The sequence below is a fragment of the Chlorocebus sabaeus genome, chromosome 12 (assembly GCF_047675955.1).
Source record: "Chlorocebus sabaeus isolate Y175 chromosome 12, mChlSab1.0.hap1, whole genome shotgun sequence".
Lineage (NCBI taxonomy): Eukaryota > Metazoa > Chordata > Mammalia > Primates > Cercopithecidae > Chlorocebus > Chlorocebus sabaeus.
Genome location: NC_132915.1, coordinates 98,443,535 through 98,464,731, shown reverse-complemented (window position 1 = coordinate 98,464,731; position 21,197 = coordinate 98,443,535). Strand labels below are relative to the sequence as shown.

The window sequence follows — 21,197 nt, the reverse complement described above, 5'->3', positions numbered from 1 at the left end:
CTACTGCTGCTTTGGTGATGCCTTTCCTGATTATCCTGGGTAGTCACACTACCAGGTGTTAGCTTTGCAGTCCCAGACCTATAACAGGGCCTGCCAAAGAGCAGATGCCCAGTGAATGTGTGCAGTGAGGGAGCATCAGCCCTAAAGCTTTTATCCTGAACTTGTCCTGTCCAAAAACAGTGCTTAGGGTTTAGAGGTGCTGGTGGACCTACCAACGCATATAAAGATGACCAAAACAAGCCCTAACTTCTTTATCAGGAAAGGAGGCTCAGACAGGTAGCATATTCACAGTCACGAAGCTAATTAAGTGGTGGGAACTGGAACAATAAAAGCTTGCATTTATAAAGCCCCCAGCATTCTGCCAAACCATTTGTGCACACTATCTTACTTAGTCCTCAAACCAACCCATCAGATAGGTAGTCATCATTTCCATTTGTAGATAAGGAACCTGAGATGTAGGGAGGTTACTAACCCAAGGTCAAACAGTTCAGTGGTAGAGCTGTGTTTCTAAAGCACTGTCTTCTCATCCCATCAAAAGATTCCAAGCTCTGTGTATCATTCTCAATATGAAAAAGTGAAAATCCTCAAGACAGGGCAAATACTGATGAGACATTCACTGGCCAATAACAAGTCCTGTATTTCTTTTCATGACAACTGTGATCAAAGTTTAGAAGGTGGGGAAAAACCCAAACCATAAAGATAATTTCTGGGGTTTCTAGTCCACATCAGGAAACTCAGCCCGCAGGCACGTGTCTGAGCTTGGCTGTTACCTGTATCTTACACTCGGCCTCCACCAGCTGGAGTTTGGTCTGTGCCAGTTCTAGCTCCATCTCTCTCAGCTGGTTCTTGAGCGTCTCTTTCTCTTCATCCGTGTCCTCATCTAAAACCTCCTTGGTTGAGCTTATGCCTTTTACACGCCCTTCTTTGTTGAAAAATTCCCGGCACCGCTCACAGTCATCCACTTTTTGCTGAAATTGAATGTTAGATGTGAAGATGCAAAGAAGAGGAACTGGCCCTTTAGGATGGTGTGAGCATCCCCTTTGGGGGACACCAAGAGACGGCTTCTCTGTTGAGCACTACAGTTTCTGAAAACCTGTGCTCTTTGTAAACTAGCAGATAACCTACTGGAAAAGCCACTTGGTATTATATACCAAAAATAATAAAAATACCATTGTCTTAATTCAGTAATCTCACTTCTAGGAACCCAGGGTGAAAAATGAAGCTGTAACTAGATAAAAATTTATGTACAAAATTTTCACTGTAGAACTGGAGACAGGCAAAAAAGCAGCGGATAAACTATTCAAAACAATTAAATATTAAATATACTGTGCTATATTTATACAAGGAAGTACACCACCTCTAAAAGGTTTTTGAGGAACTTTTTATAACATTGTAAAATGGATGCATAGTGGTTGAAATAGAACACAAAAATGTACATAAACTATGATTACAAATAAAATGTATTCCACATTTCATCAAAATAAGATGCCATTAACTATAAGAAATGTCATTTTATGTTCCTCTAAGAAAACATTCTGCCAATTAAACCACAAAAAGCCAATTATAAAACATCCCACTTTCAAAGATGTTTAAATGTGAAAAAAAAATGCTTATCTTAGAATGAATGAAATTTTATATGTTAAACACAGAACAAAGATTGAAAGAATACACACCACAGTGTTAATAATGATGTTATATGTGGAAAATGGATCATAAGGGCTTTTTTCCCTTATTTACTCTTCCAAATTTTCTGCAAAAATATTTAAGTTTTAGAATCAGAAAATAAGTTATATTTAAAAACCAGATCTGGATAGCCAGCCATGGTGGCTCACAGCTGTAATTCCAGCACTCTGGGAGGCCAAGGCGGGTGGATCACGAGGTCAGGAGTTCAAGACCAGCCTGGCCAAGATGGTGAAACCCTGTCTCTACTAAAAATACAAAAATTAGCTGGCGTGGTGGCACAAGCCTGTAATCCCAGCTAGCTGGGAGGCGAGGCAGGAGAACAGCTTGAACCCAGGAGGCGGAGGTTGCAGTGAGCCGAGATGGTGCCACTGCACTCTAGCCTAGGTGACAAGAGTAAGACTCCGTCTCAAAACAAACAAACAAAAAAACACACAAAAACAGATTTGGTTAAACATTAATTATGACAAAGGCCAGTGTCATCTTGCTCTAGGTATAATGTTGCTTTGCGCAAACATGACCATGAGCACAGAACCTACCCAAGTTCCTGTCCTCTGAGCTGTAAATATGTTAGTGAGGTACCTTTCAGTAAATTGCTTATCTTAGTAAAATCTGACAAGTACTGTAATATAGGTAGAACTTAAAGAAAGAAAGCACCACATTATAAAAGCTCCTAAGCTGCCAACAAAACATTAAACAATTAAAGTTCTAAACTGGGCACAATGGTGCCCACCTGGAGTCCAGCAGCTCAGGCTGAGGTAGGGATTTCACTTGAGCCCAGGATTTCAAGGCCAGCCTGGGCAACATAGTGAGACCCTGTCTCTAAAAATAAAAAAAATAAATAAACTAAGGTCCTCATTGTACTCGGATGTGCTACAGCAGAAGGCATGAACTCAGAACAACACTGGAGAGTGACAAGCCACAGCACATGGTTCTGACCTCTGCACTCCGACCACCTCAAGCAAGACCTGTCACTTGCATGACTCCCTCTCCTCAGCATCACACTGCTGACACCGACTGCCTTACAGACAACATTTGGAAATCGTGGGGCACTTGCATGTTGAGAGCTAAAGCTAGAGCTTGTTTAATTTCATCTGTACGCCCTTCCAGAGAAAAGAGGCATAATGTTAGTTGTTAACTATAGAGCCAGGACCTGTGACAGGTGCCTTATTGCTTAGATTCTCTCTCTTTTGAAATCAACTGCCTCCTCCCAAAACCTGTTTATACAGCCATAAAATGAAGTAGGTGGTATAAAATCTTTTAGGTAAAGAGAAGTCTTACCCGAATTTTCTCAATTTCCACCTTATTGGCTGTCTGCTGCTTCTCCAGTCTTTCACTCAACTGAGAACAAATCTAAAGAAACAAATATAAAACAATAATCTCTTGAGCAACTGTAATCATTTACATAAATTCTGTAGTGGAAGCTGGAATATGTAAATTGGAATTAACATAGTAGCAAATAGGCTGCTACCACTCAAGAGGGTATATGAAGTTGGTGGATAAGTAGGGGTTCTTCTAGCTATGCCGCCTCTGCATTCACTGGCCTAGGACTTGCAGAAACCAAGCAGCACCACACTCAATGGCCAATGGTTTCTGAACACCTGCCAGACTCATAAGCTAGCATGAGATCCTAGTGTAGGAGGGAAAATGACCATTTGTTATGTTCTTAAAACTCAACCAGTCAGGGAGAGAACCGGTTTAAAACTACACATAAACAAAAGTTCGTAATTCTGAATCTGAAATACACACCAAAACATACTGTGGTTTTAAGTACCTACTCTGTGCTGGGCACTGCCAGGCACTCTACAAACATGGTCTTTTTAAATCCTCGTAACAACCTTCCCAGGCGGGGATGATTTTCCTTCTTTTACAACTGAGAATAAGTGAAGCCACTTGTCAATGCAAGGGGCAGAGCCAGGATAGGAAACCAGAGTGCTTGCATTTGGGTTTGGGGGTGGGGGGTGGGTATACATTTTTTCCCGACTACAGGCTTCCAAATTACACAGCCCAGTCCCAGGGTACTGGAACTTACCTGCTTATAGTCACCAATGATAGAACTGTTTTTTTTAATCTCAGATTCTGCCTTGTCAAGTTCCCGACGGCACATTTCTTTTAACTGCACACATAAAAAGGCAAAAGTGACTATGTTAACATAAAAAAAAAGGAAGTTCTGCCACCAATCGCTTAGTGCTAGGCTACCCAAAAAGTGCTGAACCAAACCCTGGAAGTCCTCTAATTCAGCTACTTTCTTCCTTCAATCTTGGCAGCACTAATCCCCTGTTCCTGATGCAGGAGAGGGAGAGAACAGTTAAAACTTCCAAAAACGTCAGACCCCATTTCAGATTGAGGCTTCTGCTGAAGGTCTTCCCTGCCAGTACAAGCCAACTTGTGGACCTTCACTGAGACGGCAGCACGAACCAGGCACAAACCAAAGAGCTCATAAGAGGACTGCGGGTTTTCAGCATCTCATGGTTTCTGTAGAAAGGGCTTTGCAGTCTCTCACCCCAGCCAGTCTTGCCTCCTGGAGGACCAGGTGCGACAGGGGAGGGGGTTGCTCCTGGGCGCACAGCACCCAGAGCTCTTCTCATGCCTGCAGCTCTGTGTCTCCAATGACTATGGAGCACTGGCTCAGAACAAGACTTCCCAAGCTTCCTCTACGAGGGAGACAGCAGAGGACAAGTAGGGAAAGAGCCAGGCATTATATGATGTGTGCTTTCCTTCTGCAGAAATTCTACCCCCTCTTCATTGTTACACTCAGATGCCGATACACAGAAATTCGCCTGCCCCAACAAAGGATGGGCCTCAACCCACTGTCTCCTCCTAGGCTTTAATTAGGAACCATTGGATTTTACATAGTAGGAAAAAAAAAAAGGTCTTTGGAGAGAAACTGAAGCCAGATGTCTCCAGGTTTTCTAGTGCCAACAGGAAGCCACCAGCTGAACTCCCAATTCTCAAGCATTTGCGAGACAGGAATGTGGGAGAGTTCCCTTACCTGGGCAGACTCTTCTTCCAGCCGTCTTTTCTCTTCTTCTGCATCAATCAACTTCTGTTTGGTCATCAGCAGCTCCTTATTCAGAGCATCTGCCTTTTCCTCAGCCTGAAACATTTAAGATATGCTGTCACAAAACAAGAATTGGGAACTGCAAAGGGTTTACATTACTTAGCATAATCCCATCTTAAGATGATGGGGAAACTGATTCAGAGAGGGGAAATTATATCCCCAGGGTCACAATGAGAATACACTCATGCCTAAGTACCTGTCCCAGTCTCTTGCTCAGAGGTAGTACAGGGCAGTAGTTAGGAGCTTAGCCTCTGGCATCACAGCCTGGGCTCAATGCCCATTGTTCACTGACCATGTGCCACTTGGACAAGTCATTGAGAACCTCTCTAAGCTTCCAGCTCTTCATCTGAGGGATAAGGCATGAAAAGCATTCAGCACAGTGCCTGGAATACAGTAAATACCAATAAAAGGTAGCCGTCATTATTATTATTAATAAACTGGTTTTCTTCCTCCAAACTGTGTTTCCTCTGCTTCATCCAACCCGTCTGGCATTTTTCTTGTTATTACCTGATAAAGGAGGCAGTCCCTTTCCTGGCACTTTTTCTTATCTTTAATGGCCACTCTCCACCCGTCTTTTTCTAAAGCATGCAAAGGTCTAGTGGGTGTAACTGTGTGTCCTAGTGAAAATGATACACTTTTGCCTGACATACGAGTTCCTGGTGCTGGTCACTCCAAGGATGACTGACTATACCATATTAGAGAAGACTCAAGGACTAAATAGAGGGTCTCTGCTGGGCTCCTGATGTGGATAGGATTTCCCTGAAATTCTGACATCACCTAAAGTAGTGTAACTGGGCCACTGAGTTTTCCACTATACTCTACTTCCTTTCCTGTACTTCTTTGGAAGAAACAGGTTCCAGAGAGCTGGGTCCTTAAATGGGGATCTGGACCAGGCGTGGTGGCTCACGCCTGTAATCCCAGCACCTTGGGAGGCTGAGGTGGGCAGATCACAAGGTCAGGAATTTGAGAAAAGCCCAGCCAACATAGTGAAACCCTGTCTCTACTAAAAATATACAAAAAATTAGCTGGGCGTGGTACAGGCGCCTGTAATCCCAGCTACTCGGGAGGCTAGGGCAGGAAAATCGCTTGAACCCAGGAGGCAGAGGTTGCAGTGAGCTGAGATTGCGCCATTGCACTCCAGCCTGGGCAACAGTGCGAGACTCCATCTCAAAAGAAAGAGAGAAAAATAGGGGGGAACTGAGAATGGCATGATATGCAGATTCAAAAGGCCATTAATTACTGGTAAATTGCAAATGCATGCAATTAAATGTGGCCCTGCAGTTATGTCCTTCATGGGGAGTAGCTTATCATCTCCTTCTTTAGCTCAAACCCAAGAAGCAATCAAAAAAGGAAATGAAGAGACTCAAACAACAGGGAAAATAACTAGTAAGGAGAATGAAGTCCTGTTAAAGATTCTATTTTACTTTAACCAACAGAACAACCTATCCTCTCTCGCTTGGACTCGGTTAACATCTTTTGAGCATTACATTGAAGCATGTGCTACACACTTATGTTCTGTCCTTTTCTCATCATCACTACCTTGGTAGATGATGATTCATACTAAGACTGATTCTGAGGAGTATGGAGGAGCCTACTGATGAAATGGGTCTTCTAACACAACAATCTTCCCTGCCCACCCCAACTCCCCAGTTTATAAAGCAGTTAGGCGGGGAAGTGATTTCCCCAAGCTCTCACTAGCATGTGGCATAGCTGGAATCTGAAACCAAGTCTTCTGACATTGAGCCCAGCATTTGTGCCACCACTCCTAAAGCTGACTCTCAAGGTCATGCCAATGGGAAGGTGCACAGAGGATACTGGCCTGACCCAACCAGGGTCCTCTAACGGCACCATACCCACTGCACATTCTATTTACATCAGCATATGAGGAGAGGGCATCTGGTCACAATAAACATAAATCCAGACTTCTAGTCATGAAGGATTAACAGGGAGCAAATCTATCCTCCTACTATAAACAGAAAACTGGATAAAACATATGAAACAGCTATTTTCGGACACTGAGAACAATAAATGCAGAACTGAGGTTTCTGGAAGGAAGAAAACAAACAAGGTCCTGCTTTCACCCTGACTTTCTGCTTAGGTTCCAAGCAAAGCATGAGAGCCTCAAAGGGTTAAGGAGACAGGAGGTCAGGGTGGCTGGAAGGCATGAGACAGGGCTCTGGAGAAGAGGAAGCTCTAGAATAGCTTATCAGGCAACACAGGAGATAAAATGAAATTATGAAAATACCCAATTAAACCAAAGAATACAGAAAGAGAAAAAGAATGCAAAGAGGACAAATAGAAAACAAATGATCATTTGGACAAAACAAAAACCCATTTTATATATAAAGACACAGACACGTTAAAAGTAAAAGGATGGAAAAAGATGTACATACCACACAATACCATGAAATCTGGACTGGCTATAAAAATGTCAGATATAGCAGATTTCAGGACAAAGGATATTACCAAGGACAAAGAGGGACACTTCATAATGATAAAAGAGTCACTCCATTAAGAAAGTGTTAACAATCCAAAATGTATGCAGAAATTCAAATTACATGAAACAAATCCCTACGTAACTAAAAGGAGAAAAAGAAAAATGTACAATTAGAGTCACAGAAACTTCCACTGCGCTCTCTCAGTAAGTGACAGAACCACCAGAGAAAATCAAGTTGTTCTATATAAGACTTGAACACTATCAACCAATTTGGCCTAACTGACACAGTACACTCCACTCACAATAGAACATACATACTTTCCAAGTGCATGTGGTACATTCACCCAAACTGATTATATGATAAGCCATAAAATAAGTAACGGTATATTTTAAAAGGATTAAAATCAGGCAGGATATAATCTCTGATCACAACAGAATTAAATGAAAAATAAACAACAGAAAAGTTTCTGGGAAAAACAATAGTTGGAAATTAAATTACATACTACCAATAAACTTGTATAAGTGAAAGAATAAATCACAAGAACTGAATGAAAATAAAAGCACAACACATCAGAGTATGTGGAATGCAGCTGAAAATAGTGTTTACATGGAGATTTATGATTTTCTTTTTTCTTCAAAGATACAGGGTTGCATTCTGTTGCCCAGGCTAAAATGCAGTGGTACGATCAAAGCTCACTGTAACCTTGAACTCCTGGGCTCAAACAATACTCCCATCTCAGCCTCCCAAGTAGCTGGGACTACAGGCATGCGTCACCATGCTCAGCTATTTTTCAAAATTTTTTTGTAGAGACGAAGTCTTGCTATATTGCCCAGGCTGGTCTCAAACTCTTGGGCTCAAGCAATCTTCCTGCTTTGGCCTCCAAAGTGCTAGGATTACAGGAATGAGCCATTGTGCCTGGCTGAGATTAACAACTTTAAATGCTTATTTTAGAAAAGAAGGTCCAGAGTTATTCAAGCTTCCTCTTTAAAAAGCCAGAAAAAGAGCAAATGAAACCCAAAGAAAGTAAAAGCAGAAATCAATGAAACAGGACAACAGAGAAAACTCAATAAAACCAAAAGTTGGCTTTTTTTTCTTTTTGAGACAACGTTTCACTCTGTCACCCAGGCTGAGTGCAGTGGCATTATCTCGGTTTACTGCAGCCCTTGCCTCCTGGGTTCAAGTGATCCTCTCACCTAAGCCTCCTATGTAGCTGGGAATATAGGCACGTGACACCACAGCCAGCTAATTTTTGCCATGTTGCCCAGGCTAAAGCTGGCTTTTGAAAAGATCAAAACAATTGATAAACTTCTAGCTAGGCTGGTTATGTCAAAGTGGGAAAAAGAAATGACGTACATCAGGAATGAAAATGAAACATCTCTACAGATCTTACAAACATTAAGAGAATAAGGAAATACACACAACCTTATATCAACAGACTTAAGATGAAATGGATAAATTACTTGAAAGACACAAATTATAAAAACAGACACACAAAAAATTAGAAAATTTGCATAGCTCCATATCTAGAAAGAAAAAGAATTCACAATTAATTTCCTGCAAAGAAAATTTCAGGTCTGCATGACTTCACTAGGGAACTAAAGATTTAATTAAAGAACAATCATACATAAAGTCCTCAAGAAAACAGGAGGGAACACTTCTCACTTCATTTTATGAGGCCAGCATTCCCCAATGACAAAACCAGACAAAAATATTAAAATAAACTCAAAATATTCCTTATGAACATATAAATATTTAATAAAAATTAAAATCTTTAATAAAAAATAGAAACCCCAACTAGAGTTTATCCTAGGAATACAAGGTTGGTTTACATTGAAAAGTGAATTTATTTCACTATATTAATAGAATTAAGGAGAAGTACCAAATGATTCAACAGACACAGGAAAAGCATGTGACAAAATTCAACACCCATTCACGACAAAAACTCTCAGCAAACAGGAACAGAGGAGAATTTATTTCTTCAACCTACTCTATGAAAAACCTACAGCTAATGTCTGGAACCAGGCAATGATGTCCACTCTCACCATTCAGCATCGTTCTGAAGATGCTAGTCAGTGCAGTGAGACAAGAAAAAGAGAGGCAGATAAATATGAAAGGAAGAAAAACTGTATTCAGAGATGATATGATTATATATGTGGAAAATCCCAAAAAATATGTTTAAAAGTTGCCAGACTAACAAATGAGTTTTTACAAGGTCACAGAATACAAGGTCACAACACAAAAACCAATTGCATCTCTAGAGACTAGCAATACACAACTGGAAAATGAAATTTAAAAAACACCACCACTTTACAATAGATTAAAACGTGCATGTCTTGTAAATTGAACACTAAAAAACATTGCTGCTGAGAGCAACTGAAAAAGACCTTAATAAATGAAAAATTTAACATGTTCTGGATTGAAAGCCTCAATTGTTGTTCGGATGTCAATTCTCCCCAAACTCATTTACAGATTCCATGAACCTCACTCAAAAGCCAGATGCTTTTATTTCTAGAAGTTGACAAGCTGATTCTAACACTGATACAGAAATGCAAAGAACAACAAAGTCAGAGAACTCACATGAACTGATTTTAAGATTTATTATAAAGCTACAGTAAGCAAGACAGTGTGGTATTGACTTAAGGATAGACACACAAATAGATGGAGCAGACAGAATCAAGAAGTGAACCTGCAAATTTAGGGTCAACTGATTTTTAATAAAGGGGCCAAGTTAACTCAATGGGGCAAGTTCAGCAATCTGCAAAATGTCACAGAACTAATAAGCAGCCATGCCAGAGTTCACATCCTGCTGGACAGCAGGTGGGCTCACCAGCCAGTTTCCTTCACTCCCACATCTGTCTCAACACAGAGGAGTGACCCTGCTAGAGGGGACTCGGACATGGTCCTATCAGCTCTGCAGGGACCTTCTATAGGTTCCCCTCATCCTTTCAGCACCAGTGTCAGGTCCAGTCATGATTGGGGTCACCTAGGAATTAAGTGGCTGTCATGGAATTTCTCCACAGCTGCTGTGTGAAGAACAGCAAAAGTGACAGGTGATGAATAACAAAAGTGATGTATAATTAACCGAAAATACAAGAGGGCTATGGAAATTTTAAAGCCTCACACCAGAGCTTTTCTCTGAGATGCAGGAAGGAAAGAGCTCTCAAAGGAATGAAGTTCTTTCAAAAACCTAAGTCCCTAAAGTAAAAATATAATGAAAGGGCCCCACAATCCTCCCTTCAGTGAGGAAGAATCTGGCTGATTTTCAGTGACAATTCACAAGGAACTATAGAGAGAAGTCTAACTTGGCAAGGGAAAGTGAGTGTGGGAAAGGTGTGTCTCTGCAACATTTTAGATGACTGCAGGATGGGCCCTGGTGTGATGCGCCTGAGCCCTGCTGCCTGCGTAGGAGGGTGAGCTCTGGTGTCAGGCCTTCAATTTGAGGGCTTGTCCAGTAGCTGGGTGATCTGTGTGGAATATTTAACCTCTTTTTGCTTCAGTTTCCTCATCAGTAAAATGGGGATCATAATTATATCCCTACTACAACATGGGCTACTCTGAGGATTTGATAATATATAGAAAGCACTTAGAACAGTGCCTAGCACTTGGTAAGTGCTCAAGAAATGTTAGCTCTTCTGTCACAATCCCTGGTCCTCATGTTTTTGATATGGTTATGACATCGATTCATAGCTCCTTGTCCCATATGTACTGTGGAAACAGGGTGGCACTGTAAAAAAAAAAAAAAAAAAAAAAAACCTGGACATTCCAGTTCCATGGGCCTGGCTCTGCTTCTTCCTGGGTGCCTTCAACTGAATCTCAAGTTTTATAGCTGCTAAAAAAAAAATCCTCATCCATAAATGGAACTTACATTACTGTTCTCTCAAGGCTGAGGTAACGGTGAGAGAGATGAAAGTTTAGTAAAATGTTTATCATAGTGCCTGGCACCACAAATCATCAGTAAATGGGAGCTAATATTATAATTCTTATTATTTTGCACTCCTAATATCAGGAATGAAACCTAGTTCTCTGACTACTGTGTCAGGATAAGACGACTTGAAAAAGGGTTTATATTGTTTAGGGGCAGGTTTTAAAAACATAAGTAGTCTATGACTCACTAGTGGGTGTCACTGTTAATACTGGGCCTGTTAGACTGGAAAATGCAACAGCTCAAACTAAAAATCCACCTGGAATTTTGGCCTAAGCTGCCTCTTAATTTCATTGTAGGACACAAAGGCTCCTGTTCAAGACCCGTATTTTTTTCTTTTCCTTTCTTTTCTCCTTTCTGCATGACCCACAGCTGCTTTGAGGGCTGTGTTAGGTGCACACTTCTGGCCCTGCCTCAGTAGTCTCTGCTCCATGTACACCTGCCTCCCTCCACTCACTAGGCAGAAATACCCAAACAGGGAGAGAATGACCCATATAGTGTTTCTACAAAGAGGAACAGAGGATATGCTGGGAATTTGCACCATAAGGAGGAAACTCAACCCTGATGAGCAGACTGTGGTAAGCCAAAAAGCCGTCAAAAGAGCTCAGGTTCTGGTCATTGAGGGCTAATGACCTTGAAACATTCTCCCTGCAAAAACTGCAAAGAGGAGCCTTCCCTGTTAAATTCAGTTATTTGTAGATGACAAGCAGACAAGCAGAGGGAGCTAACATTGCCTGTGCCTGATTTTTTTATGATGCTTTCATATACATCTAATTATGTAATTCTCTCTATACCCTGTGACATAGCTATTATTCTACCACCCCTCATTTTACAGGGTGTCCAAGGTAAGCTGAAAGTAGAGTAGTTGGCATTAGTATCCAGGTCTATCCTACATTTTCTGAACTGGTAGATACTGTGGGCTCTATCTTGCCTGTTAACCACTTTGAGAATCTGATGAAACCATAGTCTTTCTACCTAGGAGAACTAAACAAAAGCACAGCCTTTCAAGGAAATGCATGAGTACACAAAATGTTCCTACGCTTCTGGTGGATGTCAAGGACATCCTGAAATTCATGGACCCTATCTCAGTGCATATAATGTAAGACCCCCGTAAAAATCCTCAACAGCCTGAGCCCATCCCTGGAACTTTAGGAAACCAAAGAGCAGAAAGGTAATCCTAGGAGCCTGGCAGGGAAATCTAAAGGGGTGGCAAACTACAGTCCAAGGGTCAAATCCAGCCTGTCACCTATTTTTGTAAATAAAGCTTTTAATTGCAATACAGACATGCTCATTCATTTGCATATCATCTATGTCTGCTTTTGCTAAGTAGCAGCAATGGAGACTGTAGGGCAACAAGCCTCAAACACTTATTATCTATCCCTTTACAGAAAATGTTTGCCAACTTCTGACCTAAACCATGATGGAGAGATTATACCATTTCTTCTAAGGTTAGTTTGTAGTACAGAAAATAGTAAAGGGTTTCTGCCAGAAAAGACATCATTCCAAAATTGTTAAGATTAGGAGAAGCAAAGAAAAATGAAACATCTGTCAACAGAAACTCCTGATAAAACTGTAAGTTGCTGAGGTACTGAGCTGCATTCCAACTGGCAATGCCTTTTCAACAGGCACGAAATATGTAGGATAACAAAATCTCTTGTCTGAGGGGGGAGGTTAAGGTAATAATGATGGTTAAATGCTCCTGCCAATTATAGTAATGTAAGAATTAACCACCAAGTCTCTTAATCAAATGATGTTTGGGAAAGGAGCTCAAGGATTATGTGCACAATGAGAAAAGAAGGTGGTAAGGAGAGCTTTGTGAGACAACAGATAATTCCTGAAGGAAAGGAGGGAAGTGACACTGACAAGCAAGTTGTATCACAAGAGGGAAACTTTACAGGTGGCTAGAATAAGGAATACGAAAATTCCAGGATCTCTTGAGGGGAAAAGTCAAGTGTCTCAGTGCAGTCTTTCCCTTCAGACCCGTTGGACTTACGTTATCCAGGTCCTTCCGTAGTGCAATCTTGCTGGTCACCAGCTCATGGGCTAAGTCATCATTTTCCTGTTCCAATCTCATGTTAGCTTCTTGTAGACGCCTATTCTCCCGCTGAAGAGTAGAAAGAAACCAGTTATAGACACATAAAAATCAGATGGAAATGTCATTTCTCAGGGCTAAACCTCAAAATAAATTTCTAAGTCCTATGGAAACAGTAAGATAAATGGCTGGACCTCATGTGCTTCCAAATCAACAATTACTTATTTTCTAGCTCCATAAAGAAATACTTAACTGATTCAAGTGACCTTGTCAAGCAGCTACTATTTACTAACTGTGACGAAAAGCCACTGAACTATAACAAACCAGGCAGCTGGTCTGAAGCAAAAACAGATCTTGCTTGCTAATTTGCAAACTCAAACTAAAACTTGAACCTACAGAGGAACTGAATTTTAAAAAGGACTCAATGAAGCTAGTTACAAGCACAATCATAGGAAATGAAAGCCTGGGAGCTCCTCACACGTAGGCCATAAGCAAACCAACCTCAAATCGCTCGATGGGGTCTTCTTGCTGGGCCTGCTGTTCCCTCATGGTGTGATACTCTTTCTCGTATTTTTTCAACTTCTTCTGACTAATCTGTAGGATAAATCATAGGGTAAATTAAGAAGTATTAGAAAGTAGTGGGTGCTTCAGTGCCTGCACTGAAGACGAAGACTTCTGGTGGCCTGGGCAATCTCAGTCATTATGGACGTGGTATTTCCTATTTTTTGGGAGGGAAATCATCTGAGTAGGGTATAAGCCCAGGACCCCAAATTTTCAATGTGTTTCGAGTTCTGTTGGAGATGTTTGGTTCCTAAGGCTTTAACTGACAGTATTAGAATGAACACCCTACAGATGGCTCCTCCTACAAGTTCTAGGTCCTATTTGTCCCTAATAATAATAATGCCACCATTTTATTTAGTACATATGAGTGCTGCTGCTAAATCCTTTAAATCTGTGACCTCACAACACCTCTACAAAGTGTGCTATTCTCATCCTCATCTTATAGGCAAGTTAACTGAGGTATAAGGAGGTTGGTTATGTAACTTGACCAAAGTCACACAATAAGGGATTGGGAGATCTGGGATTTGAGCCCTGGCAGTTGGACTCCATCTGAAGTCCTCACTATCCTAGCACCTCTCTATCCCCTCCCTTTCCTCTCTCCTACCTCCTTCCGTGCTGCTTTCAAATAGACAATTATCTCTACCCTTAAAAACACAGCTCTGCTGACTACTCTGCTTAGATGCCCTCTCACCCCATCCGATTATTGTTCTCTTTCTCTCAAGCCTTTTCTTACAAACCATTGCAAACCACAGGCCTAGATCTTCACCTCTGTTGCTTCAAGACCTGCCCCTCCTTAATGTAAGTCAGGCCTTTGCTCTGACTTCTCTATGAAAGAACCCTGTTGAAGGTCTCCAGTGGTGTCTTTTTACTCTGTCCAGTGGTCTTACATCTCCCCAACTAAACTTCAAAACTCCCTGACTTTCATGCTTTAACATGACCAATCCACTCTGATTTCTTCTAGAAAATCTTTTCTCCCTTTATTCTCTTGGCTTTCCTTCTATGTAACAGGCTTTCCCCTCTTTACTGGTTGGTTCTGTCTCCTTCTTCAAGCTAAATTATAACCAAGGGCAACACACCTTCAAGATGTAACTGCCTTTTTTTTTCCTCTTTGAGACAGGGTCTCTCTATCACCCAAGCTGGAGTGCAGTGGTGTGATCTCAGCTCACTGCAGCCTTGACATCCTGTGGTAAGTTGATCCTCCCGCCCCAGCCTCCCAAGGAGCTGGGACTACAGGCACACAACACCACACCTGGCTGATTTTTACTTTTTTCTAGGGATGGAGCTTTGCTATGTTGCCCAGGCTGGGTGGTGACTATCTTTCCTTCCTTTGAACAGCTAGCCATTCCCTATGACATTTTTAAAAATTACATGTTCAAAAATTATGAGATATAATAGAAAAGTGATTAAAAAAAAAACAGATGTGTGTAGTTTAAAGACTGATTATGGCTGGGTGCAGTGGCTCACACCTGTAATCTCAGCACTTTGGGAGGCCAAGGCAGAAGGATCACTTGAGGCCAGGAGTTTGAGACCAGCCTGGGCAACACAGCAAGACTGTCTCTACAAAAAAATACAAAAATTGGCCAGGTATGGTGGCATGTGCCTGTAGTCCCAGCTACTCAGGAGGCTGAGGTGGGAGGATCCCTGGAGCCCAGGAGGTTGAGAATGGAGTGAGCCAAGACTGCACCACTGTGTCCCATCTGGGTGACAGAGTGAGATCCCATCTAAATATATATTTTTTTAAAAGAATGATTATAAAACTAATGGTCATCCCTTCCTGAAGCTTTAGTAATCAGCACTAAAGTGATGACTTGGAAATCTGTCTGTTAGTCCCCAGGTCCAGGTAACTAGGACTCTCAGATCTACTCCACTCCAAATTTCTTATTTTATAGATGAAGAAGTAAGACCTAGAAAGGGGAAGGGATAGGCCCACGTTTGCTGTGTATTGGTGTGTCTCCAGACGCTCTCAGTGGGAGAGTGTGTTCCTCTCCCACTGACTGTGGACACCTCCCCTAGTCAGGCTGTTTGCAGGTCTGCCTCAATCAGAGCTCTATTTCTGGAGTCTGGCTGTTGCCCAAGGTTAGGCAGCCAGGAAGACAGCATTCTGCTCCAGCTGACCTCTATAGAAAGATGCTCACTCAACACCTGGGGTAAGGCCACAAACTGGAGCAGGACATCTTTAAGCTGAGATCTTCTGCAGTTTCAGGCCAATGCTAGGGTAAACTTCTGCTGTGTACTTAAGTGACTCACGAAGACAGCATCTAAGTAAAATGTTATGCAATCAATAAGTGTATAGACAATCCTAACAGATCATTAGTAGTGGAACAGAAAATAAATGAGGCTGTGAACAGCAAACACTTCATCCCAGTGCTTTTGCATTCTGAGTAAATGGGAGGAAAGGAGGTGGTCAGAGACTCCCATGGCACTTTATTTAAAAAAACGAATTGACACCAAATCCTATAAAACATTTTCACAAATCTTCAAGATTCTTCAACTTTTCATTCTCTTGCTGGATAAGGAAGAATTAACATTTTTCCCCATAGATATATGTTTTAGTAGGCTAACTACAAAACAATGTCTTCTATATTTCATTAACCCTTATTATAGCTGCCTCACCCTCACAGTAATAGGGTTGATTCTCTCTCAGTATCATATGTAACACGAGTGTGTGATAAGTACCTGGTAAATAATAGAACCTTTAAACGGACCAACATCTCATTTGTTTCTTACATTCTCACGATAGGATATGGGTGTTTCTTTTCATTTTTCCTATGTCTTCCAAGTTTTCTGCATTGAGTATGAATTATTTTTATAATTAGGAAAAACAGAAATGCTGTTTAAGTATCATTTTCATAATTATCTAGGGTTTCTCTAAGAGTTCTGCTTGTTTCTCTAGCTGACGGTCTTCATTTACTTCCGAATCAGTCCTCAGGTGTCACCTCTCAGGAATGGGTGTACACAAAGCTCTGCTGTCTTCACAGACTTTGCTGGTCCAGAGTCCTGACTTCTTCACCAGCTCAGTCTTTTCCCCATCTTCACCCTCACCTCTTCTCAGTCTCTCTCTTTCTCCCTCCCACCCTTCCTCTCTCCCTTAAACACTCACCACAAACACAAAATCAATAAAAACACCAAAGCTTCTCATGGGTTGACGGTTGATGCTGACTTTTGCAGCATGTGTCAACTAGTTTAGGCTGCCTTTGAGGCACCAACTCCAAGATAAAGACTGATGCCTGAAACCCGAATGGGGAACCAAAAGGTGCCAGCAGCAGCAGGAACATTTTAAGCCTCCTTTTGAGGCCACACCTGGGAGAGGCCAGCACCTCTTGGCCTGCCTATGACATTATGAATGTCTTCTTCAGGCCAGAACTGTCTCTCACTCATTGTTGTCCCCTGTTCATGCATAGCAAGTACCCAGAAATGCTTGCTAAATTACTGAGAAAGTACTCTCTTTTCCTTGCATTGACTTTTCTTCTGAATGGAAATGGCAACCAAGGTGGGCGTGCAATGCAAGCATGTTCCTTTTGCCTAGACAACCTCACACCTGGCTCACTCCTCTTCACTTTTGGGATTACAGTTCCAATACCCCTTCTTTAGCAAACCCTTCCCTCATACTCTTGTCCTGTCAGGCCAGGTCTTTCAGTTATATAACTCTTCTCATAGCATCAAGTCAATTCCTCCATGGCAGCAATCCAAGCTCACAATTACTTATATTTCTACTTAATTGTCTGTCTTCCCACCAGGAGACAGGCCATGTATGTTATCCTTACTACTGTATCTCCAGTGCTCAATGCTTGGAAAGTAACTGGGACTCATAATAACAGGATGTTAAACAAATCAAAGCCAAAGGCTTTCTTTTTACCTTAATAAAGATACAATAGGGACATTTATTTAACCAGTAGTTGAGCACTACCATGTGCAATGGCATTAGCAATACAAAGACATATATAGGTGCCAACGCACAAACTCCATGAGGGCAGGAAGTCCTATTCATTGTGAAATTCCTAATGCGTTTCACACAGTAAGCATGAAAATACTTAATGAACAGAGATTCAGAAGTCCAAGATTCATTTTCTCTCTCTCTTACTTTTAACTTTTAATTGAATTCAAGAAGCAAGGGAAGCTATGGATTTAGACTCAGAGCTCTGAATCATACCCGCTGTTCACTGATTCCTATCAGAAGGCTTTGGAAATCACAGCTTCACACAGAGGTATTTTTGCCCTCAAAGAAAATTAAATTTGAAATTCAATCCTTGTTCTGTTTAAATATACTTTGTGGGGGGAAAAGAAGCCTAACAAATACTTATGACTGGGTTTGTTGGTAAAACCAACCTTATACCCCCACTGTATTAGCACCAGGACTCTTAACACCATTAGAAATAGCACTACTTGAAAGTCTTTTGAGAGCCATGGTTCCTCTCTAATAAAGAGTGCACAGAAGCCAACTTCCCCTCTCCCTCCACAATCAAACATTCTACATAGCATTTCAGAGGGCTCATGGACCCCCTGAGGCCTGTGCATTGTCCCAGATTAAGAAACTTTAAATTAGAGAGAAAGTACAGACTTGATACTTGCCAGTTTATTTTGATAGAAGCACAAATTCAGTCGAAAACATCTCTCCTTTGGTCACTCACTTGTCATTAATCTGTCACAGGAACTGGATAATGTGCTGTCTTAAAATCTATGCCACTTGCCCTGGGTAAGCTGGTCTCTGATCAGCCCCTGGAATAGATAGTGACGGCAAGGGCCACACACATGGAGAAAGAGTGAGAGTGGCTGCTCACCTGGGCAGGCGTGACATGGTACAACCTGCCCACTAAGAGCTTGGGCTGTGCAGGTGGAACGGACCAAGGCTGGAGTCCTGGTTCTTCCAATAACTTACTGTGTGATCAAGGGCAAGCTGCCTAATCTTAAGCCTCTATTTCCTCATCTGTAAAAATCCTAACAGTCCTTATGAAGACTACTGTTATGAAGATCAAAAAACAAAATACATATAAAGTCCTCAGAAAAGTTCCTAGCACACAGTGGAGTATTTTCAATAAATTTTAGCTACTATTTGTCATTATTACCTGGCATCCTGTCCTGAACCAAGGGACACAGCTATCCCTCTGAACATGTGCTGCAAACAAAGAGCCATTTTAAACAAAGTCAATTTAACACAGAAAAGCATGAAACAGGCTATCATTGGAAGTGGAGCTGCTTTCCAAGTTTGGCTTAAAAAAGTGTTGCAAAAATCAGAATCCGTGCTGAGCTGGAGTCACAGGGAGTCCAGTGAGGTGGGAGGTTGAACATTAGTAGCTCTGCATGGCGAGAGAGAAGCATGTTGTTGGGTGAGTGGGTGGACAGTATGGGGCAAGAGTCTGGTACAATAAGGAGATCCTGACTCCAACGTCTTCATTGCTTCATGTGGTAGGACTATCAGAAAGCTAAATAAAGAAATCTGACACAAGTCTATCTTCCTGTTTAACGTTCAGGACAGGGACTGATTTTTCAGTTATTGATTAAAAAGAACCTGAGATTTACTCAGGACTTTCAAGATAACAAGATGTCTACAAATCTACTATTTTATTTACTTCTCAAAACAACTTACTGAGATGAGCAGAGCAGGGATTATCTCCCTCATTTTACTGATGAGGAAGTAAGACCTAGACCTATCTATCTATCTATCTAGATAGACAGACCTAGATAGATACGTCTAGGTCTTACTTCCTCATCATAGATTATATAGCAGGTGATACTTATCATACCATAGATGGATCACATCATACCATATCATAGATAGGTGACTTGTCCAGTCAAGGACAAGTCAAGGACCCAGGGTTCAGTGGCAGTGCCAGCATAAGAATGCAAGTCTGGGGTGATTCCTGTTTCTTATTTATCTCTGTGGCCTGCTCAGTGCTGAACACGCAAGAAAATCTGTAAGTGTTTGTTGACTTGAACTGACTTAAGGAAAGTACTCTGGATGCCTGGACAAAGGTCAAAACAGGGCAGGCCAGAAGAACACTGGTATTTGAGGGATGGAAGCAGCAGCCACTTTCAAGGCATCATCTTATTCTCTCACAACCCTGCGATGTTAACCTACCCTGGGGTCACACAGCAGAGGCAGAGCCAGGGTAAAAGTCAAGGTCTGTGGGTCTCGAAGGCCTGCATTCTTCACCAATGGAAATAAACATTCTATTTAATTTCTGAGCCTTTTAATTTAATTTGTTCAAACAGTTTAACTCCTTCAAAGATCACTAAGTAGAATTAGATATTCTGGTTCTACCACTATAGTGTTTTTCTAAAATGGAAGAAGCAAATTAGTAGCAGAGAACACAAACAGATAAGGACTAAGGGAGACCAGCTTATTAAAATAAGAAGGCAGTGCCCATCGCTACTCTTGCAACAACTGGCAAAATTTAGGGTTTATTACAGAGAAAGAGAGCACCCATTCAGAAGTTTCCTCATAAAATCTGATTCTAAAAGGTAGGAACAAAGAAATAAAACTAGAGTCTGGTCTAGTTATAAGAAAAGCTGAACTTTGTGTAGTGTATAGAGAATTAAGTTTCAACTCTGATATAGAGATAGAGGTACCCATCATTACATTACTAAAATCACCAAAAAGGGGTAACACACAAATGACTCCTGTGCCATTCATTCAATCCGCCATTTACAGTAAAGCAGAATGCCCATAATAATTGACTTTAGAGTGTGAAACTCTTGGGATCTAATCCCAACTCCATTAGTTACTGACTTTATATCCTTTGAGAGTTTACATCAATTCTCTACGTCTCAGTATGCACATCCCTAAAAGGCCCTCATATGGTCACTGTGAGGATTATTTCACTATATGAGAGCATTGTGTACAATTCTGTGAATCCATCAACAAAGACTGATGAAGTCGCAGCCCTTAGACAGCTTAAATCTAATACATACTAACTACACAAATAATTTGAACAGAGAATGAAGTTCAAACTTGTGTGGTTTTTAAGCTCTGGAATAAAAACATCCCCCAAGGGAAAATACTCCCGAATGCTGAAGAGTTTTCTGTTTCTCTAAACAGCAAATGGTTAAGCATTATATTAATTTGGAGACACTGCTATTTGGTTTTTGTACTAGTATCTTTTCTTATAAGTAGTTTGAAGTCTGGCACATTCACGTGATGTTTAAAATGATACGTTCAAATGAAGCAATGGTTCAGCAATCCCATTTCATCTTAGGCAGGATTCTATGGCAAAATGGTCAAGTCTTCAGGTTTGATCTAGGAGACTGACTGGGCCATCTCTTAGAGCATGATTCTTGTGTCTTCTAAACTAGCCTCATATATCTCACTTGTTCTCAAAAATGCCTATACAGATATGAAGAAAGAGTTTCCCTCGCATATTTCTTGAATCGAAAATTTAAAAGACCTTTCTTTTTTTTTTTTTTTTTTTTTTTGAGGCGGAGTCTTCACTCTATCACCCAGGCTGGAGTGCAGTGGCTCGATCTCGGCTCACTGCAAGCTCCGCCTCCCGGGTTAGCGCCATTCTC

At 41.3% G+C, this 21,197-nt stretch overlaps 1 protein-coding gene across 3 annotated transcripts in view; it reads right to left on the bottom strand.

Annotated features, from left to right (window-relative positions):
• Positions 1-21,197, bottom strand: part of RABGAP1 (RAB GTPase activating protein 1) — a 170,834-nt gene that overhangs the window by 2,311 nt on the left and 147,326 nt on the right. For all 3 annotated transcript variants that reach the window (XM_008006338.3, XM_008006337.3, XM_008006339.3), the window contains 6 exons: positions 13,635-13,727; positions 13,095-13,205; positions 4,673-4,777; positions 3,713-3,796; positions 2,962-3,033; positions 771-968 (listed from right to left, as the gene is read on the bottom strand). In XM_008006338.3, coding sequence (XP_008004529.3) covers positions 771-968; positions 2,962-3,033; positions 3,713-3,796; positions 4,673-4,777; positions 13,095-13,205; positions 13,635-13,727 — 663 coding nt within the window. The remainder of the gene's footprint in view (positions 1-770; positions 969-2,961; positions 3,034-3,712; positions 3,797-4,672; positions 4,778-13,094; positions 13,206-13,634; positions 13,728-21,197) is intronic.